The 22,342-nt window shown below is 26.6% G+C and overlaps 3 protein-coding genes across 4 annotated transcripts; 1 reads left to right on the top strand and 2 right to left on the bottom strand.

Annotated features, from left to right (window-relative positions):
• Positions 1 to 1,793: 1,793 nt before the first annotated feature.
• On the bottom strand, positions 1,794 to 8,009 carry LOC114166418 (uncharacterized). 2 transcript variants are annotated; one of them, XM_085667902.1, is made up of 6 exons: positions 4,879 to 5,024; positions 4,152 to 4,693; positions 3,396 to 3,588; positions 3,239 to 3,303; positions 2,937 to 3,147; positions 1,794 to 2,367 (listed from the first exon to the last, which is right to left on the bottom strand). In XM_085667902.1, exons 1-6 carry the CDS (start codon positions 4,951 to 4,953, stop codon positions 2,020 to 2,022), a joined length of 1,434 nt encoding a protein of 477 aa, XP_085524028.1. In that variant the 5' UTR covers positions 4,954 to 5,024; the 3' UTR covers positions 1,794 to 2,019. The 2 variants fall into 2 exon arrangements, with proteins under 2 accessions (XP_085524028.1, XP_085524027.1); XM_085667901.1 differs by lacking the exon at positions 4,879 to 5,024 and adding an exon at positions 7,812 to 8,009 and having other exon boundaries at positions 1,795 to 2,367.
• Positions 8,010 to 14,198: 6,189 nt separating this feature from the next.
• Positions 14,199 to 17,645, bottom strand: LOC114165571 (uncharacterized). Its single transcript, XM_028050159.2, has 6 exons — positions 17,101 to 17,645; positions 15,645 to 16,177; positions 15,361 to 15,553; positions 15,199 to 15,263; positions 14,902 to 15,112; positions 14,199 to 14,705 (listed from the first exon to the last, which is right to left on the bottom strand). The coding sequence occupies exons 1-6, from the start codon at positions 17,176 to 17,178 to the stop codon at positions 14,361 to 14,363; spliced, it is 1,425 nt and encodes a 474-aa protein (XP_027905960.2). The 5' UTR covers positions 17,179 to 17,645; the 3' UTR covers positions 14,199 to 14,360.
• Positions 17,646 to 19,779: 2,134 nt separating this feature from the next.
• LOC114166331 (37S ribosomal protein S27) lies at positions 19,780 to 21,380 on the top strand. Its single transcript, XM_028051043.2, has 2 exons — positions 19,780 to 20,040; positions 21,062 to 21,380. Exons 1-2 carry the CDS (start codon positions 19,832 to 19,834, stop codon positions 21,150 to 21,152), a joined length of 300 nt encoding a protein of 99 aa, XP_027906844.1. The 5' UTR covers positions 19,780 to 19,831; the 3' UTR covers positions 21,153 to 21,380.
• Positions 21,381 to 22,342: the final 962 nt, after the last annotated feature.

Raw genomic sequence — 22,342 nt, 5'->3', positions numbered from 1 at the left:
TATTTTATGGTATGATTAATATAATGCAACCTGAAAGAAGCTTTATTAAATGCTACAATTAACAAAGATATTTTCGACATATCAAAACGCTATAATTCATCTAGGTTTTATTTGTTGAGCCACTCCATCATTAGTATGGTTTTGTCACGACAAATCCTTTTTGAATTTTCAGAATTTTTATCCTGCACTTTTATGAATATAAAAAGTCTTTTGCTATTTTTGGATCTTGTAATATGAAAGTCATAAATGAGTTTTCAATTATTTTATCTGAAATTAATAAATGACTTTTAATTATTCAAATTTAGAAATCAAAAATAATTTTTAGATTACACAGTTTTTTTAAAGGGACTTCTGAATTGTGTATAATAAAGTAAGGAAAAAAAAAATCAGATTATGCGATATATAAGTTAATGACTATTGTGTAATTTAGAAGTCAAAGATAAGTTTTAAATTCTATAATTCAATTTTTTTTTAACTTTCTCTAATTTCTAGAAGTTAATTTTGGTTTACAGATAGCATAATTTTCATAATTGAAAAGTTGTATTTAAATTTTGAATTATATAATTTAAAAGTAATTTTTAACTTTTAATTGTTAATGTTAAAAATAACTTTGAGATTGAATAATCTAAGAGTTATTTTTTATTTTCAATTAGTATAATTAAAAAATAAAAAACCTATATTCATGGAATAAAAAAATGTATGGAGGTGCATGAAGAATTCGGCTTTTTCACTGTGATGATGGAATGATAATTTGTTTTGGACTGTGTAAAGAGTTGAACCCATTTATACACTGCACAGTGATCCTTTCTGGCCCAATTACATTTAGCATAGTACGTACCGTGACTAGTGACTAGGTTATTTAAGTTTTCAATTTATTAATTAATAATATTCTAAACTTTTAAACGCGGATTATTTGCAAGATGTAACACCTACATTTGTACATAAAATAGCTATTTTTATTCTCAATTTCATCAATATTACATATATTTATAACTATAAAGCTAATTTTATTTTATTATTTACTTACATTAAAGAAAAAATCATTAATTTTTATAAGTTTTATTAAATCTTATTTAAGATACTTCTAATTTAAAAATTATAAATTATTAAAAAATTTAATTTGATATATTTTTTAACATTTAACCACCTTAGCATATTTAATGTCTTGATATGAAACTAAAATGAACAATAAATAGTATTTTTTTCTATCAATAATTTTCTTCTTTATGTTAAGATGATATATTTCTTTTATCAATAATAAAAAATATAAAAGTAATGGAACACTTGGGATGCTCAACTCATATACACCTTAAGAAAAGTCTAGACATAATAAAACAAAAGAACAAAAGAAGAAAAATAGAAGACAAATCAAAAAATTCTAGTTAGATATGAAGGTACAACAACACAAAAAGACTTTTTTATAAACAAACCACGTACAAAACAAAGAGAGAGAAAAAAGAAAGAAGAAGACAAGAATAGAAGAAAAAAAAGATAAGACGTGCACATGCTGAATTACCAAAACACGGTCCCTAGTAATTTTGTGACTGTTTATCTTCTTTATCCTCGCCTTTATTGCCATTGAAAGTAATGGATATGTATTCAGCAAAAAGAAAATTTTAGGTTGTATAGCTTGAGTTCTAATAATACATTATCAATGTTAACATTAAAATCAGAATTATCGCCTCTAAAAGTAATGTATATATATTTTGCAAAAGGAAATCTTTAGGTTGTATAACATGAGTTTTAATAACACATTATCAATGTTAACATTAAAATTAGGTGTACGGGAAAAATTTACATTCTGGTTGCTCTTAAAAAACACTCTAAGAAAGAAAAAAAACAACATTTGTTTTACAAACTTTTGGGTATGTTAATTCTTGAATCTTTTGGTATTAACTAGACCAAACTTGGTCGTGTCGAGCCAAGGCATTGCACTTTGTATTTATGTAATATTCTAAATTAACAAAAAAATGCTCCTTTAATCAAAATAATGAATCTCATTTTGACAAGTTGAATTTGTTACGCTAACAAGCTATTGACTCCCTTTTTCTTCACTTGTTGTATTAGATTTTCCTTCTCTTGCAGAAACTGTTTGAGATTTTGGGGTGTATAAGGAGAAGGCATTGCACATGGAGGTGTATCACTTGGTGAGTTCACCATGGACTCTTCCATGAAACTTTTTTGTAAACCTTGCACAGGACATGCCATACTTTCAGAACAAATCTCAACAGCTCCTTCTGGTACCGTTGGCTTGAATTTCAAGAGCTTTGCATAATCATTTAACAGATGAAACATGTAATCGTACACATACTTCAACTTTAAATTCTCTAGTATATATTCAGTCCCTCCATTGCCAATCACCTGAGCCTGCAACATTTAATATTCAAAATATGAATTAGTATACAATTTTCAACTAAAAAACCTACAGATGATGAATTTATAGGTCTTCTAATACCCTAATGGATCTTTCGAGAGGAATTAGTTAGAAGACATAACATCAATAAGACACGAGTTCAACCCATATAAGAAATTAATATTACATTCAATCCAAAACTTTAAAACAATAAATTTTCATGTCTTTATATGTCAAGGAAGTTTGTGACCATACGAATGAATTAACTTTTTCGTAACAATAGTATTAGAGCCTTGCAACAAAGTTAAAGTCTCGAGTTCGAACCTCATGGAGGAACTTACTCCTACAAAGGAGGAGTTCTGAACTCACGAGACTATCAAGTGACTAGCCTTTGTTAAAGAATTTTTTTTCCTTCTATGAATGGGTTAACCTTTTCGTAACATTATTAATATATATTACTCAATTTTCTCATTTATATTTAATGTGAAATTTCAATTTTCTTATTTATATTTAACATGGAACTTGAACTCAAACTTATTTTCAAAATCAAGAATAATGAATAATAGAAGAAGAAAGTGATTACATGTTGAAGGTGAGAATTTCCCCAATCCACAGCATACTTAATGTCTTCACACATGTTTCTGGGGCTGATAGGCCAATAGTGTCGCAAAGGTATCATATTTCTTGTAAAGAAGTCATAATAGATAGGCTCTATTAACAAGGTCATTGAGTCACACAGTATTATGTACTTTTCACTCACAGACCATGCAGCTCCTTCTATATAGATCTTATATCTTTCATCACAAAATTTTCAAAAGTTAGTAAGTAGCATATATATGTACCAATGAATTCAAAAGAAAGCACAAAGTTCTTAAAAACATTTACCTATGGGTACATTGATTCTCTAGTTTTGCATTCTCATAATTACTTGCTTTCTCCCTATTCCATTCCTGAAAAGGAAAAAAAAGAGGTTAATTTGAATTTGACATAACTAGCAAAGTATTAACCTAAAACAAGAATCAAGTTAAAGTTGTATATTTACTATGCTTTCTAATCTTGCATTCCAATCTTGTTGTTGTGTAGGGTTGCACTTCATGAGTTCTCTCCTAATATTAGCCACTGCAGGGTTGCCCTTCCAAAAAGCATAGGGTACCCTATCTATCCATTTAGACTTCTTGTTGCCTTCTAGTATATTGTGTAATGTTCTTTCCCATGGTCCTATGTTGATCTCAGGCCTAGTAACAGAAACCAAAATATATGAAATCATGTTATGGACTTAAGAAACATGTAATGGATCTTTCATGAGAGACATAATTTGACTTATATAACATATTGACACTATTTCTCACCAAAAAAACATTTCTCTCTCTTAATTTTCTCTTATATTCACAAATATGAGTTTAAGTCCCACATTATATAGAAGTGAAAAAATTTAGCGGTCTTTGGGAGAAGGATTATCGGAGAAATGTAATACCAATGAGATATAAGTTCAACTCATATAAGAGATTAACATCACTTTCAACTCAAAAGAATGTAAAAAAGAAGATTCATAAATTCATTATCTTAAAGTTTTAGATTATTCCGTTAATCCTTTATATAAGTTGACCTTATATCTTATTGATATTGTATCTCTCTAACGATCATTTTTGAAAAGGTTAATCAACTTTTTCATCTTTATCTAATATGGAACTTAAACTAATACCTTAATAGTATTGAATCTAAAAGAAAATTAGATAAAATGTCTTCTAGTCTCTACAATATATGAATGAAACATAGCTAAAAGGAATAGAAATTTTACCAACCCCAGAAGGACCAATCAGGGAAGACAATGTCATGTGAATTTTCATCTCCACAGTAATGGAACACAGGGGGAGGTGACAAGGCTTTGGGTCCTTGGAAATCTTTTTTCAGTATAACAGTCTTGTCTCCACACTGAAACATTAGGTCCAAATCTGGTATCTTCCCAGGGTACAACCTTATAAGTTGCAAAATTCCCCATATTGTGAACACATCCCTTGTCTGATACACTTTGTCGAGATTTTGTACATAAACTTTTCCATTCACAATTACAAGCCTAAAATGTGAAACGTTTCTTCCTCTTTCAACCATGTCCCTTGTGATTCCTGTGCTCTTCCATGGTTTTAGATCTTCATGGATCCATCTAAAGTAATCTGGACATGATGTAGTTGAATCACCATCAAACTCAGATGTTGTTGGGTAGTACGATGAACATGTTGCTGCTTTGTTTTTATCAGTACAGTTAAGTGGGAATTGAAGTTGAAGTTGTGGCTTATTGAATATTATAATTGTGTTTAGAAGAGTAGTGCTTGTTATTCTTGACTGCAAAAACACAAGAAATATACATACATATCATCAATAAATATAAGTATTAGTTTTAATCAATTCAAAGAAATTGATAAGATATGAATACGAAGAAAGAGGAGAAAAATTTAAAAGCACCTATCAAAAATTTGTTTTAATCAAGACATATTATATGTATATAAAGGATAATAAAAACTACTTACAAAATCAGCTTCCAAGAAGAAAGAGCTTGCAACAAAAACAATCAAGATGATGATGAAGAAAATCCATTTGATCATCTTGTTAAATCAAATGGGAGGAGTTAGCCTTTGAATTTTACGAGATGTTGTTGTTGACTATTAATACTAAAACCGTGCACCTTCTTCAGAATACTTGGTTAATTATAATTAAAGTCATTGATTCATAATTAAATAAAATTAACCACTCAAGACTTTTTTATTGCTTTTTCAACATTAATTAAGTATCTATCTTTTTATTACGAAGTATAATGTTCTTAATTAAGAATTTAATGCTTTTAGGTAAAAATCGTGTAGCATACCGTATATACAAGGGTAAGGCCTTAAGCATCTGGTAAAGTTACAGTTAAAAATTTGGTTAAAGGGCAATTTTGATGCCATTTAATTTTGTCTCTTTATTTATGTTTACAATATTTTAGTCTTTTGATTTAAAAAATACTTTTTTTTATCGATTTCTCAATTTTTACACGTGATTTATTTATTTTTACTTTTATTCTAATTAAACCTAAACCTAATACATTCAAGAAATAATTTAACTAATTAAAATGTGAAAATAAACTATACACAGTTAAATATTAGACTAAAATTATGGATATTTGAAAATATAGTGACTAAAATAAATAAAATCCAAAATTACAAACTAAAGGGAACCAGATTAAAAACTTGGGCTTAAAGTTTTTAGGGAACGTAATTTGAAAAACAAATGTTTAGTTTAACAAGTACTTTAAGGGAATAATCGTGTAATCAATACTAAATACACGTTATTGAAATTCTTGAATTATTTTTGAAAATTATTCGTTAAATTAAGTCGTTTATGTTTTTTAGTATAATAATAAAAAAATTAATCTTCCTTGTAAGTGTAATAAAACACTGATTATCATTTCTATTTGAAAAATAACATGAATAAATATTTACATTATAATATGATGAACAAATTTAACAATTTATCTGTAGTGAGATTTTTTTTCTCTGCGATGATGTCAGTTATTAACCTGACTCAAATTAAGGATACTATGTACAAGGATAGAGTTAAGCATTACTTTAATGAATAATTTAAAAAGTTTAAGAAAATAAGTTTTTGAATTTTTTTTTTTAGCACATTTGATTAATTAGTCGAGCTGAAGTGCGAATTCTAAACGAAAAACTGTGTTTGGTTTTAAAAATAAATAATTTTTTTATAGTTAAGTGAGAGAAATTTTAAATTTAATAAATTATTATGTTTTATAAATTAATCTTAGAGTTCGTTAGGAGAGAAATATAAAAATAGTTTGTTTACATTTACCTAAGAGAAAATTAGTATATACACAAGTAAAAGATACTAAAGAAATTATATGAAAAAAAAAATTATAAATTACCTCGTACATTTTCTTAAATTTTGATACAAATATAAATATTTATTTTGACAAACCTAATACAAAATTACTTTATATATAAATTAACATTAAATTAAAAATTACATCTACATAAAAAAAAATATCTATATGAAAAAAATTAATGCCTATAGTTCTCAATTTCTTTAAAACAGGTAATTGAGTACGTAACTTTGAAATACATCAACTTAAATAATTAGTGCATTTAATGTTTGGCTGCCTATGATCATACCACCTAGGTTAGGTTGATTTGCTAGAAAAGAACGAAACATTATGATGGGTAAAAAAAGTTAATAAAAATTAAAGTATGGTAGAAGATAACTAAAACAATAATCAGAGAAATGGGAATATAGATAAAAGAAATGAGAAATAAAATAAAAAAAAGTATGTATTAATAAATCATATATATCCTACTTGTACTTAACTGAATAAACAGTATTATTTTCACTAATATTTTACTTGAAAGTCAACATTAAAAACTATTTTTTTAGATTCTGAAAATAATTATTTATCTAACATCACATACTAGACTCGAAATTATATTTTTTGTTTAGTATGTTTTTAGTCTTTAAATTTTGATCTAAAACTGGAATTCGTCCCGTTCGAAATTTTAATAAATTTTAGTTTTTAAACTTTAAAAATGAATGAATATAGTCCTTTTAACACAATTACGTTAATTTTTTTGAAGGGTCGAACGCCTTTTTATATTAGTATTGAAGTTTTTTATATTGTTTGACACGTCAAAAAAAAACTAATATAATTAGATCAAAAGGACTATATTTATTCATTTTTAAAGTTTAGGGACCAAAATGTATCGAAGTTTCAGACAGGGACGAATTCCAATTTTGAATCAAAATTCGGAGACTAAAAACATATCATATTTAACCCTTTTTTCTTCTTCTATCTTTCTCTCATTTTCATTAATTATAGTGATTAGTTATTTCATGAATTTGAACATGCACTCAAATTCACGGATTCATAAAATATGGGGTACACACCAACCAAGTCAAATTTCATTATTATTTTAATACAAAAGTTATTACGTGGGGTGACTTTAATCTCATTTTTACGTTATCTCTTTTAATTCTTTGTCCCCGTAAACCTACCCAACCCAACCCTACCTTTTCATTCATCTTTCTCTCTCAACGAAACAAAGTTATAAAAGAAATATTCACCCTTTTAGGTATTTATATATTTTCATTTTTCAAAATTAATATAGCTGACATTTACTTAATATGAAGAGGTAAAAAGGTAAAAATATAATTTCTAGACCACTAAAAATAATAATAATAATTCAAATTGAAGTCAAATTCAGTTTATATATCATCATCAATACCACAACAAACACCCTCTAGCTTCATGCAAAGGGATTCATGAAAATCATTCATGAAGAACAAAGGGAGAGTGAGAAAAGAAGAAGAAGAAGAAGAAGCAAAAGCATGATAATTAAGCTAAAATAAGTGATTATATAAGTTAATCTCACAAACAGAGAAATTAATTAACACTAATTAAGAAGATGAGATTACTTACAAGGTCAACCCAATTGACAAAGAAATTGATTGTAGCAAAGAAGAAGAGGAAGGAGAGGGAGAAGAAGCCATAGGTTGAAACCCATCTTCTCTCTTTGCTCAATGATTCATTCTTAGCCATCATCAATGGAGTTCTTCAACTCCCTGCAAATTTTGTGGTGCTGCATCACTACATATATGCACCAACTACCTCAAATATTGGATCTTAATCATATTTTTATTTATTCAAGGTTCAAACCTTGCTTACCAATGGAATGTATATACAACATATTTTTTTATAGTCAAGGTTCAACCATGTATAAACAATGGTATCTATAGCTTTTAACAAATCACTAGGATGATATAATATAACTTTAATAAATCACTAGTTGTGTGTGTGCATTAAACAAAAGTTGTTCTAGTTTAACATGAGAGGTTCTTAACTTTATTAGGTTCTGAAAAAATAAATTTAATTAAATTAATCGTATGATGAATGTTTGGTTCATGAAAATAAGGTGGTATTTGTTGGGAAAACACTATGCTGTAAAAAGGTAGTGCAGCCGTCCGTATTTTAAATTAAGTAAATAAATTTTGAAATATTATAAGCAAGATTTTGTTCTTTTAAAATACTATTTAAATTATATATATATATATATATATATATATATATATATATAATGGGTGAGAGAGAGAAACGTAATATTTTTTATTTGAGATACACTTAAGATTTGAAAAAATTATTAAAACTAGATAAACTACACATATACATGTCTATATGTTTACTATCAAAAAATAGTAATTAATAAAATTGAAAAAAAAAAAACACTGGAAAGACATTTTCTATTTATATATAATTATAAATATTCTATAAATAATTTTTTTATTATAAGTAATTTAAAAAGGTAAATACTAAAATGATAAAAGAATAAATAATTCTTTTATAACGAATAATTATTTGAATTCAAAAAACTAATTATTAAACTAAATATATATATATATATATATATATATATATATATATATATATATATATTAATTTATTTAAACTTTATTCATTTTTTGTTTTGTTTATTTTTTTTATATTTTAATTTTGTTTTTTATTATTTTATTTTATTTTTAAAATGTATAATAAAAGATAAAAAATAAATTAAAGAAAAAATCAAAATTTTAAAAATTATATATATATATATATATATATATATATATATATATATATATATATATATAAAAGGTTACTTAATAGATTATAAGTATTTTAATAATTTAAACGTAGACGAGGATATGATAATAATTAGTATTATGTAGGAGTAGCAAGCTAGCTCAGCCCATCTTTGTCAGTAAAAAACGGGTTAGGTTGGGTTGACTCGCTACTAAAAAACGTGCTAAAAACTACAAGCTGCCTTGCAAATTTTTTTTAAAACTTTTTTATTCCTTTTTTATTTTTTTTTATTTTTTCATTTTTTATTATAAAATTGCATATATATATATATATATATATATATATATATATATATATATATATATATATATATATATATACTTATAAATAAATATTTAGAGTATATTTAATCATATAAATAGTTTCTAAAATTTTAATTGATCAACTAATATTTTTAATTGGATAAATTAAAATAATTATTATATTTACATGTTAAATTACTCTATTATAACTAATATTTGAAACTTAATTTGTAAGTGCCAATAATTTAAATTATAGTAATATTTACAATTATACAAAAATATAATATAAAAACTTAATTCCAACCTGACTTGCCCTAATATAATTATAATTTGTCCACAAACAAATATTTAAAGAGAGTATTATATAGTTTCATCAATTTATTTATATTATATTAATAAGTGGAAGTGCATTAACATATATATGATTGTTATTAGACTAAAATGAAATAACTTTAAAAAATAGATAATTTTTTTAAAATGTCGTTGAAGTGATTATATGAAAAAAAAAGTAATGAAAAAACCATGTCTATTTTTGATAAGAAATATGAATTTTAAGTTCAATCCTATAAAATGAATTTGTAATATAAGGTATGTATCTAATTATATATTGTAAATTGTTCTTATTTATAGTCGATGTGGGATTCTCACCCCTCCCTCCTCACGTCGGGGCATACACCTCTTTACGTGTAGGACTAGATATTAATAAATGGTCCAATAGCGGTTTGATAACGTATAAAACAATACTCAACAAACATCAAATCTCATTAAAGATAAGTAAAGTTTAATCGATAACTCTTGTACCATATAACATTTAGCATTTATCCTCAACGTTTAGCGAAGAATTTTTAATAGATAAATAATGTTGTTTCCCATTTTTAATTTATTAAATATAATAAAATCATTTTTGTTTGACAAAGGATAAATAATCTAATTAATAAATGACAAAAAACTATTATAAAACACTAATTATTATACTATATAATCAAGAGTATCCTTACACATATAGTTACTATTTTCTTTTAGACTCACATTTTGAAGATCATTTTAGATAATTGAACCAAACATGTGAGATGTAAATCTATTTATAGAGACTTAATAGCACCCTCATTTGTATGAGCATGTGTGTATTACTATGGTTAATGGTTAATTTACTTTGGAGAGTCGCTTAAATCTTCTTCGTTATGCATATGTTCGGGTTGTCTCAACTAATAGAGATATCATTCACCTAACTTTTCGGAAATTTACATGTATTTATTAGGATATAAAATAAAAATAAAGTGAAATAAATTATAAATATTTTATTAAACACAACACAGTGTATAGTATTCTTAGTTTTTCAAAAACAACTTTAAACAACGATGTAATTTAATTTCAATAGCTATAACATATTCTTATAAGTTTTTTTTTTAAAATAATAATGTAAATAATTAAATTTTAACGGATGTATAATGGTATTGATTTGTAATATTCATTTTTTCTTTGATAACAGATTTGAAACAATATTTATTATAGTTTTATTTGAAAAGTTTTATGTTCAGTAAGTTTCCTTTATATTTGCTAAGTTCAGTTAATATAATACTTACTATTATCATTTTTACACAATAATTCGTATTTTACACTTATTAACTATAATATATATGGTTAAATTAAGTAACATGATTAAATATTTAAATAATATATTTATTAGATATAAATATAACTTTTAATTTTCTATTAGACACTATATTGAAATTGATTAATGTTAATATTCATAAAAGAGTTTAAATATTATTAAACATAATTAAAAATATTAACAATGTTAAAAATATTGTCAAGTGGCAGAATTCTAACCAATAATGGAAAATAAATTATTGTATATACATGAGCTTGTAATGAACAATATATGTCATGGTTATCTTTCTTAACACGATATTATTGCAATCACTACACCACGTAACGTGAAAAAAAAATCACATGGAATTATTATTGTACTTTAATTAGTTATATTAAGTTAAAATATTAAACATATAGTTAAGTCAATATTAAGAATGAAAATTGTATCTAATTGAATAAAATTATTTTTATGTAACTGAATGCTATTATCTATTTTATATGTTCATTTATTGTATAGAGATAATGATGAAGTCAACATTACTCGAATTATAGAGTATATGAAAATTAGTGACAGTTTTTTGGGCTACACGATTTCATTCATTGCTTAAACCCCATCTAACCATCTATAAAATTATATTTGTCAAAACATTAAAAAAAATTGTTTTTTAATAAAACAAATTTTAAGTTATATTTATTAAATTAATAATTAATAATATTTACAAAAATTAAAATAACATGATTGAATATCAAAATATTAGATTTTTAACTTTGTCATTGCTTGCATTTTAATTTTCATTGTCTCCTTTAAATTATCATCGAAGTGATCTGGTTGGTGTCTAATATATATAAATAAAATATATAAATTCTTATTTTGAAGGTGAATGCACTTTTACGTATCAATTTTTCATATTCTTTATATTTGTGGTATTAATGTTATTTATTTTCTTATAACTGAAGAAACTGTGTGTGAGATCCGTCTTAGTGCAATGAAACTGGGGTTTCATTGAACACATTTTTCTTATTTTATTTTTATTAATATTATTCTTAGCCCAAGAGTCTAGGTTAATCGTGGTTTGACTAATCACATCTTAATTTCGTCATAAACAAAATATATAATTAACTTCGTTACTTAAAAGAGAAACAATTAACTCTCTTAGCACATGGCATGAAACAATAATTATTAAACCTTTATAAAAAAATTCATCTTCTTCTAGTCGTTAACAATGTCATTTTTTTTTCACGGTAACATTTAAAAAAAAAATTATACGAAAAAAATCACCAAATTTTATTTTATCGTTCTTTTTCTTTTTGGTGTTTTTCAAAAGAATGAAATCGGATAAGAAATTATATGTTTAATTGTTTTGAGAAAAATTGAGCGGTTTCTAGATATAACAAATTTAGTTAAATGTTTAAATAATGTACTAAAATAATTTCTAGTTGTGCTTATTTCATTAAACAAACAAAATTATTGATGTGTAAAATTTAAGATGAAAAATTATAGTAGATTTCAGAATCTAATTGTATTTTTTTTTTTTACTATTTTTCAAATTAAAGAGTTAGTGCGTATGACTTGTAATAAATCTAAAAAATATATGAATAATATTGTCTCTGATTGTTTGGTGTTGGAAATTTTCAATATTGAAACTGTGCAGAGTAGGGTGATTTTATTTATGGAAGTTCCATCTATTAATTGGCTTGAGTTAAATATTGATGATGCAACTAGGAGTTGTCCTAGTTTGACTTTATGAAAATTTTAGAGGAAGTTTGGGTGAATATGTGAGTACTTTTAAGACTTTTTTAGGGTATAAGTTTCTATTTATGTTGAGTTTATGTTGGCTCTTTATGCTTTGGAGCATGCTGGAAAGAGGGTTTTTAGGGCTTTGGTTAGAAAGTGATTTTTCTTTAGTTTGTCATGTTTTTTTTGGATCAACGAGTGGTTCCTTCGAGTCTTATAGGAAGATGTCGTCAGTGTTTGCATTTTTGTACGTAGATGCTAGATGCAGTTCAGAGTTTCTCATGTTTTTTTAAAGAAATCATTGTGTTGATAAATTAACTAATTTAATTTTTATTCATAGGTGGTTTAATGTTTTATCTCCATATATTTATTTAGATTTTTTTTTATAATAGGTATATAGTTTGCAGATGTATAGTGAGGTATCTTTGTATTCTTCTATTATTTTTTTAATGAATTTTTATGTGATGGTAAATGACTCATGAATTTTTGGATGTCAGCATAGCTGAGATGTCAATGATCACAGTGATGCCTAACATGATTTTATTTGGAAAAATTCTTTGGTGATCACAAAAGTTTGTTTCTAAATTAAAATTATTGACAATCAATATTTTGTTGATAAAATGTTCATTGATACTGACGAATAGTAAATTTCATCACTAAATAATGGCAGTTAGATAATTATATTTTGGTAATTACTTATCGTCGATAAACATTATGATTTGATTATTCTTTTTCCTTCTTTCCTCTTCTTATTGTCACCTTCGACCCTTCCTCATTTGACTCTTTTTTATCCGACTTTGTCAAAATTGTTGTTGCCTCATCTCCTTTTCTTTTTATTCCTCTGCTTTTTTTTTTTTTCAACTATCTCTAATTAATTTATAATAAATATTTTATTAGATTTGATAGAAAAATTAATACCCATTTTACTAATAGATTTACCGAAAAACTAAAAAGAAAAATCTCTCTTTTAACGTAGACAAATTCAAACATGGACACAATTTGTGAACCCACGTTAAGCTGACTTATTAAAACATATTTTGCTTGCAAAGGAAGTTGATGGGAATTTTTTTAAAAAGTGTTACATGGTTTAAACCAACAATGGCAATGGATATCAGTTTTATCAAACTTATCAAGTAGAACAAATTTTAATTGTATTCTTATTAATAATAACTTTTCTTGATGAGCAAGTTATTACTATATCAACCAAACACTATTTTGTTTTTTAAGGAGTAATCAAAAATCAGAAACAAAAGAATCACTTTTTATAATATATATGATCAAATCATATGATTTTTTACCAATCCTCTAATTGGGTTAATATAATATCCAACTAATTCAGAAGCAAACAATATCAAGCATTGATATTTTCCTTTACTTTAATTTATCACCTCTCTTAAACATTACAAAATATGGTGTAATACCTAAGTTTTGTACAATCTTATAACAATACACAAGTCTATACCTCATCATTTAAAAAAAAATCCTTAAATAACAGTCGATTTTAAAAATAAAAAATAATTAATTATTATAATACTTAATTTATATTGGTCTTTAAAATAATTATTACGAATAAAAAATTATTGATTTCAGAAAATTATATCCTATGAACTAAACCCTTAATATAAAATTAAAAAAAATGATCTTGTAAAGAATATGCAATCAAAATTTGATATATAGGTTAAATTTACACTACACCTAACTGATAATGTGACATGCATTACGAATATTGCATGTCTGCAACAACTACATCTACATATAGAGTACAACACAATGAAGTGAGGTTTATTCCTTTATATTTATCGTCCTTGTCTTCACTTGTTTCAACAGATTTTGCTTCTTTTGCAGAAACTCATTCAAAGTTTCTGGTGTATAAGGAGGAGGAATTGAACATGGAGGTGTCTCACTTGGTGAAGTCACCATGGAATCAACAAAAAGACGTTTCTTCAAACCACGCACAGAACAAACCATACTTTCAGAGCAAGTTTCAACAGCTTCTGTAGGTATAGTTGGTTTGAATTTCATGAGCTTTGCATACTCATTTAACAGATGAAACATGTAATCATACACAAATTTCATCTTTAAATTCTCTACAACGTAGTTGGTTCCTCTTTGCCCAATCGCCTCTGCCTGCAATTAATTAAAATTGACAGTTCTTTAGAACATAATGGTAAAAGTTGTCAAAAATTCAAGAATGAAAGTATGAGTTGAAAGTGTATTGAATATAAATGAGAAAGTTAAGTTATATACAAGAAAAACAAATTAAGAGTAATTTGTTTAAAGCATAGAAATCAGTTAAAAAGAAATTAAGGAAGAGAGTGATTACAATGTGAATGTGAGAATTTCCCCAATCCACTGCATACTTAATCTCTTCACACATGTTTCTGATGCTGATAGGCCAATAGTGTTGTAAAGGTAACATGTTTCTTGTAAAGAAGTCATAATACTTAGGCTCTATGAACATGGTCATGGAGTCACATGCTATTATGTACTTTTCACTCACAGACCATGTAGCCCCTTCTGCGTAGATCTTGTATCTAAACAGTAAAAAACAAAACATGAACAAAGTTTCAAATTTAGAAAAGAAAAACTCGAGAAGATTATATGTTGAAAACATTAATACCTATAGGTACATTGATTTTCTAGTTTTGCGTTCTCGAAATGACTTGCTTTCTCAGCCTTCCATTGCTGAAAAGAAAAGAAAAAGGTTAGTTTCATCTTGAAGTAATCACTGCATTAATTTACCTAATTGACACAAAAAGGTTAGGGTTTATAAATTATTTACTATGCCATATATTCTTGCATTCCAATCATGGGTTTCTGTGGCATTGCACTTGCCTAGTTCTCCCCTGACATAGGACACTTTGGGGTTGCCCTTCCAAAAAGCATAGGGTACCCTATCTTTCCATTTCACTATTTTGTTGCCTTCTTGTATATTATGTAATGTTGCTTCCCATGGTCTTATGTTAAGCTCAGCCCTAGTAAGAAAAAAAAAACGATAAAATTATGACATTTTTTCTCTACATAGACCTAACAAAAACAAATATGAGTAGGCAATAGAAACTTTACCAACCCCAGAAGGTCCAATCAGGGAAGACAATATCATGTGAATTATCATTTCCACAGTAATGGAAGACAGGTGGAGGTGAAATTTGTGTTTCTGGGAAATCTTTTTTGTTCACCACAGTCTTGTCTCCACATTGAAACATTAGCTCCAAATCTGGTACTTTTCCTGGATACAACCTTAGGAGTTGCAAAATTCCCCATATTGTGAACGTATCTCTTGTTTGAAACACTTTGCCATGCTTTTCTACGTAAGCTTTTCCATTTACAATTACAAGCCTAATATGTGAAATGTTTTTGCCTCTTTCAACCATTTCCCTTGTGATTCCTGTACTCTTCCATGGTTTTAGATCTTCATGAATCCATCTAAAATATTCTGGACATGATGTTGGTTGTGAATCATCTTCAAACTCAATGTTTGTTGGATAGTACGATGAACATGTTTTTGCTGAGTTCCCATCAGAACAACTAATTGAGAATTGATTTTGTTGGTTATTGAATATGATGATTCTCCTAAGAGTAGTGCTTCCTATTCTGGACTGAAAAACAAAAGGTAAAACGATTATATATATAATATCTTTGTGCTATAGTAATACACATTTTACCCTTCTATAAAAAATTGTGTACTTTATGCAGAGTAAAGAAAAAGAATGATATATAAAAATTTTATTGAAACAAAATTATATAAAAACCTCATTTAAATTATTAATTATACATGTATATTATTAGACTAATGGTCGGATAGTTGTGTTTATTTTTATAAGATTGTTGAAGTATTATTTTCTTGGAATGTATTTTTAATGGAAATGAGTGAAGTATAATGTTGCATGTCACCATCGATTTCTAGAACTTTTTATAATTTGTAAAATTATTTCCAACAACTATTTAATGGAATTTTTAAAATCTATATATGGAAATCCGTAAAGAAAATTATTTCTTGCAAATTAAATTATTAATCATACATTACTGTAATCAACTATGAAAGCATTTGTATGTAGAAAAGAATACATTTTGATTGTATTAACATTAATAACTAAAAACAAACAAGAGGAAATAGCATTTTTTAAATTTTATTCACTTCAAAATATTACTAAGAAAGTAACATCATTTAATTATTATTTTATCATTATACGTTCAGTGCAAATTAGAATCCCAAAAGGAGTTTCTCTTTCTTAAGCAAACACCATTAACATGCATCAAGCCTCCCATTTGTATTATATTCATCACTCATTATACATTTTCTTCTGTCCTAAACATGATCCGAAAATCGTTAATAATAAATTGAGATTTGAAGAGGGTAGCAAAATGATGAATTTCAGGGTAAAAATTACACGAATTCTTATGAAACACCACACCAAAGAATAACAACCATTTGCATGTGGATCATAAAAACAGAGAAAGAGATAAATAACGCAAAAAAGAGGATCGAATTTAAACATATTGATGATGAAGAAAAACTTACAAGATCAATTTCGAGAATGAAAGAGCTTGCAACAAAAAGAACCAAGACGATGATGGAGACGAAAATCCATTTGGTCATTGTGGTAAACAACTCATAGCCACGGTGATGAAATGAGAGATATTAGCCCTAGAATTCTAGAAGCTGTTGTTGTTTAGTATTAGTAATTAGTAATAACTAACTGCACCTTATTCAGGGAATGCTGTGCCAATTGCATGACGCAACTATACTTTGCTCATTGCCTTTCGGATGGAAGACTAATTTTAAGGGGTATACTATGTATAGTATATTTTGTTAGCTTAACCAAACAGATTAATTAAGACACTGAAATTATGTTAATTAACTTATTTTTTTTATTTTAAATTATTTAATTGGAGAGTATTTAGTAGAAATGGGATGTTTATTTTTCTTCGTTTTCCTCTTACACCTTACTACAAATAGAATCTGGACGATGACGATCATTGAAATAGAATATGAAGGTTTGTAATGAAGTATTAAGAAGATTGTTTTAACATTTATTATTATGTCTGAGTAAATAAGACTAGAGTATGAAGAGATCATGGAAAATGTATGGAAAGAAGGATTATAAATTCCTAATAGTCGTGGTTTCAATCCTCCTATTAACAATTCGAGAAATAAAGTTGGTTTGGTAAGTTTATAAGAGAGAATGAAAGAGATTGTAGATTCAACTCTTCTCACCGACAAAAACTAACAATTAATGTAATGTAATGATCAATTAAGGTATCAATCCAAGTAAATGATGAGTGATTGGAGAGTGTGAAATCTGAATTATACATGGAATAATGGGAGAATGTGAAATAATACTTTAAACAACACTATAACAGTCCTTAAATGCTCTGCATATGATAAATGAACCAATATCTAAAACTCTAATTAAACCCCAACAGAATGCATGGTTTGTGAATGTGAATGCAATGGTTTCACTTCAATCTCTAGAATGAATTATAATGCATGAAAATCATGTAAGAATGCATCAAATGTATTGAAAAATGATAATAAACCTATTATGAACTTTAAAACTACCTAAAACAATGCAGGGATGCTAAAACTCGAAGTGTTTGATAAAATGATTAAGAGAAAACTGAGTATTCACAAGGTGTTTGACAAAATTCCTAAGAACTAACAATGTGAATTATGAAAAATGAATGGTTGGAACAAATTTAAATCACTAAAATAATGCATGAAATGAATGCATGACTGGAAAATAATGCAGAATTCACTAAATCACACATAAAACTGAATCTGGCAGCAAAAGTTCTTAAACTAGCATGACAGCATCAGCTTGGCAGTAAAGTATATTGTGGGAGATGTGATGCTGAATGTGTTTATATGATGTGATATGGATGGAATCATGGTATTAACATGGAAAAAAGTTTGATACAGTACCAATTGAACATTAAAACTGAAAATTATCAAAAATAACAAGTGCATAATTAAGTTCCTAAAACTAACCAACTAGAAAACCTAACTAAATGTAAGAATTGGAAAACTGAGAAATCTGTAATTGAGTTTAGGGACATGAATATATAATGTGGAAACAATCACGAAAACAATAACCAAAACAGGATTTAAGTAGCGGAAACTAAAAATCTATATTTAAACCAAAACCAGAACAAAGTGGTGCAAGAGTAACGAACTGAACTGTCAAGTAAACAAGGAAGAGTAGATGATTGAGATGAAGGAAACAAATCTGAATTAATTAAGACTTGAGTAAAAAATTTACAAAAACTGGAGTTGAAGGTTGGAATCCACCAATGAAGATATTGTCCCTTCTCCAAACTTGAGAGAAATGAAGAACAAAAGATGGAGCTGGATTTTGGATCACACCAAAGGTATTGTCCCCTGCCAACTTCAAAGAAAAATGAAGAAAGTTTCAACTAAAAAAAAAAACCTTACTTCTAAACACCCCTAAGTAATGCAAACCATGGTCCCTTCATGTTATTTTTTATGTGTTCAAATATAGTTAGGTTTAAATATTTCAAAATATTTTTTATCTTATTAATTAATAAATATGCAATTTTTTTAAATAATTCTTTGATTTGTTTGACCTTTTTGATAATTTTTATTAGATTTTTAAAAGTTTATTTATTTATTTTCATTTCTCTTTTACTACACAATTAACTAATTAATATATATATATATATATATATATATATATATATATATATTAAAAATTAATGCTACTTTTTAAGATTTTTTTTCATATATTTTTTTATTATATTCTATAGGTTGAGCTACTAATTATTTTTTTTACTGTTTTAGTTCACACAAGGAAAAGAATGCTATAATGATACACACTTTGAAGTATGTAATAAAAATATTTTTCATATAGAAACTTATGACTTTATTTGAAGCTACTAGGTGACATCTATATATGACTTTATTTAAATTTAACTGACTTCTTAAATTTAACTATTTTTTTAAATTAAATAAATAAAAATTATCAACTAAATAAATAAAAAATTTAAAATTTTATGAAAAAATTATTTATATTTATTTTATAATTATAATTTCATTATGTTTTATTATAAAAATGTAAACATGTGCATGTTTTTTCACTATTAATACAAAAATTTCATGACAGGGTACTATTAGAAATATATATTTTCAAGGGGTTAAAATATGATTAGGCACAAAATGATCCCACTAAACCCCGTGGTCTCCATCTCATTCCTTTTCAGTTCTGAGACGCATAGAGACTCAGAAAACGAATATGGCTTTGAAGAAGATGTTGGCTGCAGCGATCAATCAAGGAGTGCCGGAAGCACGAGCAAGGATCTTCGGCCACCAATTGAATCCCTCCGGCAAGAAATCTCCGCACAAGATTCTCCGCATGAAGCTCTTCGGTGAAAAAGTCGCTCAGTGGTACCCTCATGACATCAATAAAGACGACCCTCTTGTCATGGCTCGTCAAGAACAAGAGTATTCTCTCTCACAGCTCTATCTCACTTTGTTATCCATCGTAATTTGCTTGCACGCGCCCCCATGGGAATGCCCACCATCTGTTTGTGTTTATGCCTCTCTGATGGTGTTATTCCGTTTTGGTTATTTCTCTAGTTTCCTGTGGTTTTGTAGCATGTGAGAGTTTATCGGGTTTTCTTATCTTGATTAATGAATGCAACGGTATTATCAAGTTTTTTTTTTTTTCTGTTGAGGGTTTTGTAATGGAGTTTTTGTCATTCTGTGTTTCCTTTAATCCGAGTAGATGGGAAAATATGTTTGCACGTTCGAGTGGACGGGTTATCAACTTTAGATGTTCTGCATTTGGTATGAATTCCAAAATTTGTTGACACATGACAAATGCCTGCAACTACTTTTATTATTAGCTGAAATTGATTAAGAAGTATAAGTTTTATGTAGGTTTCGCACTTAGTCTTCACCTTGATTTTTAACTTTTAGATTAACAGTGAGAAATATGTTAGAAGGAATGAGTTAAAGAGTGTCTTGTCAACACCCCTCTTCTTCTCTGAATACCTGGATATTATTAGTCTATTGTTTTGTTGGTGCGATTGTTTCTACCCTGAAGGTGAAATTTTACCATCTAAAATTTGGTCCATTTTGTATATATATATTTGTTACTCCTGTGCATTGTATGCCTTTGAACTTGGTTTACAGCTTTTCAAAATAGAAATGTAGAAACTGCAGGTCTGATGCAAACTATATTATGTTTAAGCAACCTTAGAAATAAACTTTATACTGAAGATGGTGATGGCTGATGACTATGTCTGTTAAGTTTGTGTTAGTAGAACCTATTTCTTTCTGATAAGAAAACTTGATATTTAAATCAGGTAATGTTTGTTTTTGATTTTCATGTGAATATGACTATGTTGTCTTGCATCAAGTTTTACAAGTATGTTAATGTTACAGTCAGAATCTCTGGTAACTTCACATGTTACATAGACTTCCACTGATTCAGCATCATTTGTTATGTTGTTCTTTCTAGACGTCTATCCAAGCTTGAAATGTTGAAGCGACGAGGAAAAGGACCACCAAAGAAGGGCCAAGGAAGGCGTGCTGCCAAACGCAACAAGTAAATGAAACTTCCACCAGTCACTGGAATCTTATTGTGGACACTCTTTTGAGTTAAAGACAATTAGCAGTTAATGTGATAACACCATGAATTTAGAATTTAACTTTTGTTATCAGATTGTAAACCCAAGCATTTGAGAATTCAAACCTAATTTGGTTGAAGTCTGTGTCCTCTGTGTGCAATTAAATTTTCTGAAATTGCTTGCAAGAATGCAACCTAAGATTACAAAGTAGCCATATTTTCTTATTGACTTTGATACTATATCCTATCTCATATTTATCACATTTCATAAGTTTTGAGAAATTCACTGAAAACATCTTCTTCCACTTTTTAAAACGTAATCCACTAATACATTTTTAAGTAATTTATAAATTCAATTACCAAGTATAATTTAATTAAATAATATATAAAAATAATAAATAGCAAAAGTTAAATAAAAACAGAATTATCTTATATTATTTGTTTATTTATAATTTTAAAAGTTTTTATTTCATTATTATTATTATTTAAATTAGTTAACTATTAAACTTAATTTATATACTTAAATCACTTAATCTAAAAAATTATTAAAATATATTATAATTTATATTGTACAATGTAGTACTTACTCTAAAAGGTAAAATTGATTCTATTGATGTTAGATAAATTTAAAATATATATTTACCTTTTTAGTTTATAAATTATTTTTTTTTCCTAAAATTCTTCTTCATCCCTGTGCACAAGCTAGCAGTTTTAAACATAGAAAAAAAATTCTATTATAATTTTTAAAATGGAATCCATTATAATTTTTTAAAAGTAATCCATCTATAATTTATTCTCTCCAACGCATTGTTATGTAAAATGGAAAGCTAGAAAAACCTTATTTAAATAATTATACAGACAGAAAATATTATTAAAATAAATTTAAAATTTTATGATATTTATAGATTTTTTCATAAACTCTTGATACTCAACTCCAAATATCCTGAATTTTGAATCTGTAAAGTTACAAAGGAGGAGGTTTAATGACTAATGTTATTCCATATATAACATAATTAAATTATATTTTTAATCCAAAATTTTATATCAATATACATATTTAAGTTAATTCAAAATCAAAACATTATTCTTTAACCACTAATATTGTTCATAATCTTAATTAAAAATTTGTACCAAAACAAATTAATTAATTTTCAATTGTTAATATTGTGCAAC

The sequence above is a fragment of the Vigna unguiculata genome, chromosome 10 (genome assembly GCF_037176805.1).
Source record: "Vigna unguiculata cultivar grain cowpea cultivar isolate G323 ecotype 2 chromosome 10, ASM3717680v1, whole genome shotgun sequence".
NCBI lineage: Eukaryota > Viridiplantae > Streptophyta > Magnoliopsida > Fabales > Fabaceae > Vigna > Vigna unguiculata.
Note: the sequence above shows the minus strand (reverse complement) of the source record. Positions and strands in the feature narration are given on the sequence as shown.

Excerpts from the sequence above, each read along its gene's own strand:
- LOC114166331 (XM_028051043.2), top strand. The coding sequence starts at position 19,832 with ATGGCTTTGAAGAAGATGTTGGCTGCAGCGATCAATCAAGGAGTGCCG. Across the intron at positions 20,041-21,061 it reads ATGGCTCGTCAAGAACAAGA|ACGTCTATCCAAGCTTGAAA; the intron begins GTATTCTCTCTC and ends TGTTCTTTCTAG.
- LOC114166418 (XM_085667901.1), bottom strand. The coding sequence starts at position 7,934 with ATGATGGCTAAGAATGAATCATTGAGCAAAGAGAGAAGATGGGTTTCA. Across the intron at positions 3,589-4,151 it reads GATTGGTCCTTCTGGGGTTG|GCCTGAGATCAACATAGGAC; the intron begins GTAAAATTTCTA and ends TTCTGTTACTAG. Across the intron at positions 2,368-2,936 it reads GAAATTCTCACCTTCAACAT|GCTCAGGTGATTGGCAATGG; the intron begins GTAATCACTTTC and ends TAAATGTTGCAG.
- LOC114165571 (XM_028050159.2), bottom strand. The coding sequence starts at position 17,178 with ATGACCAAATGGATTTTCGTCTCCATCATCGTCTTGGTTCTTTTTGTT. Across the intron at positions 15,113-15,198 it reads GAAAATCAATGTACCTATAG|ATACAAGATCTACGCAGAAG; the intron begins GTATTAATGTTT and ends TTTACTGTTTAG. Across the intron at positions 14,706-14,901 it reads GAAATTCTCACATTCACATT|GCAGAGGCGATTGGGCAAAG; the intron begins GTAATCACTCTC and ends AATTAATTGCAG.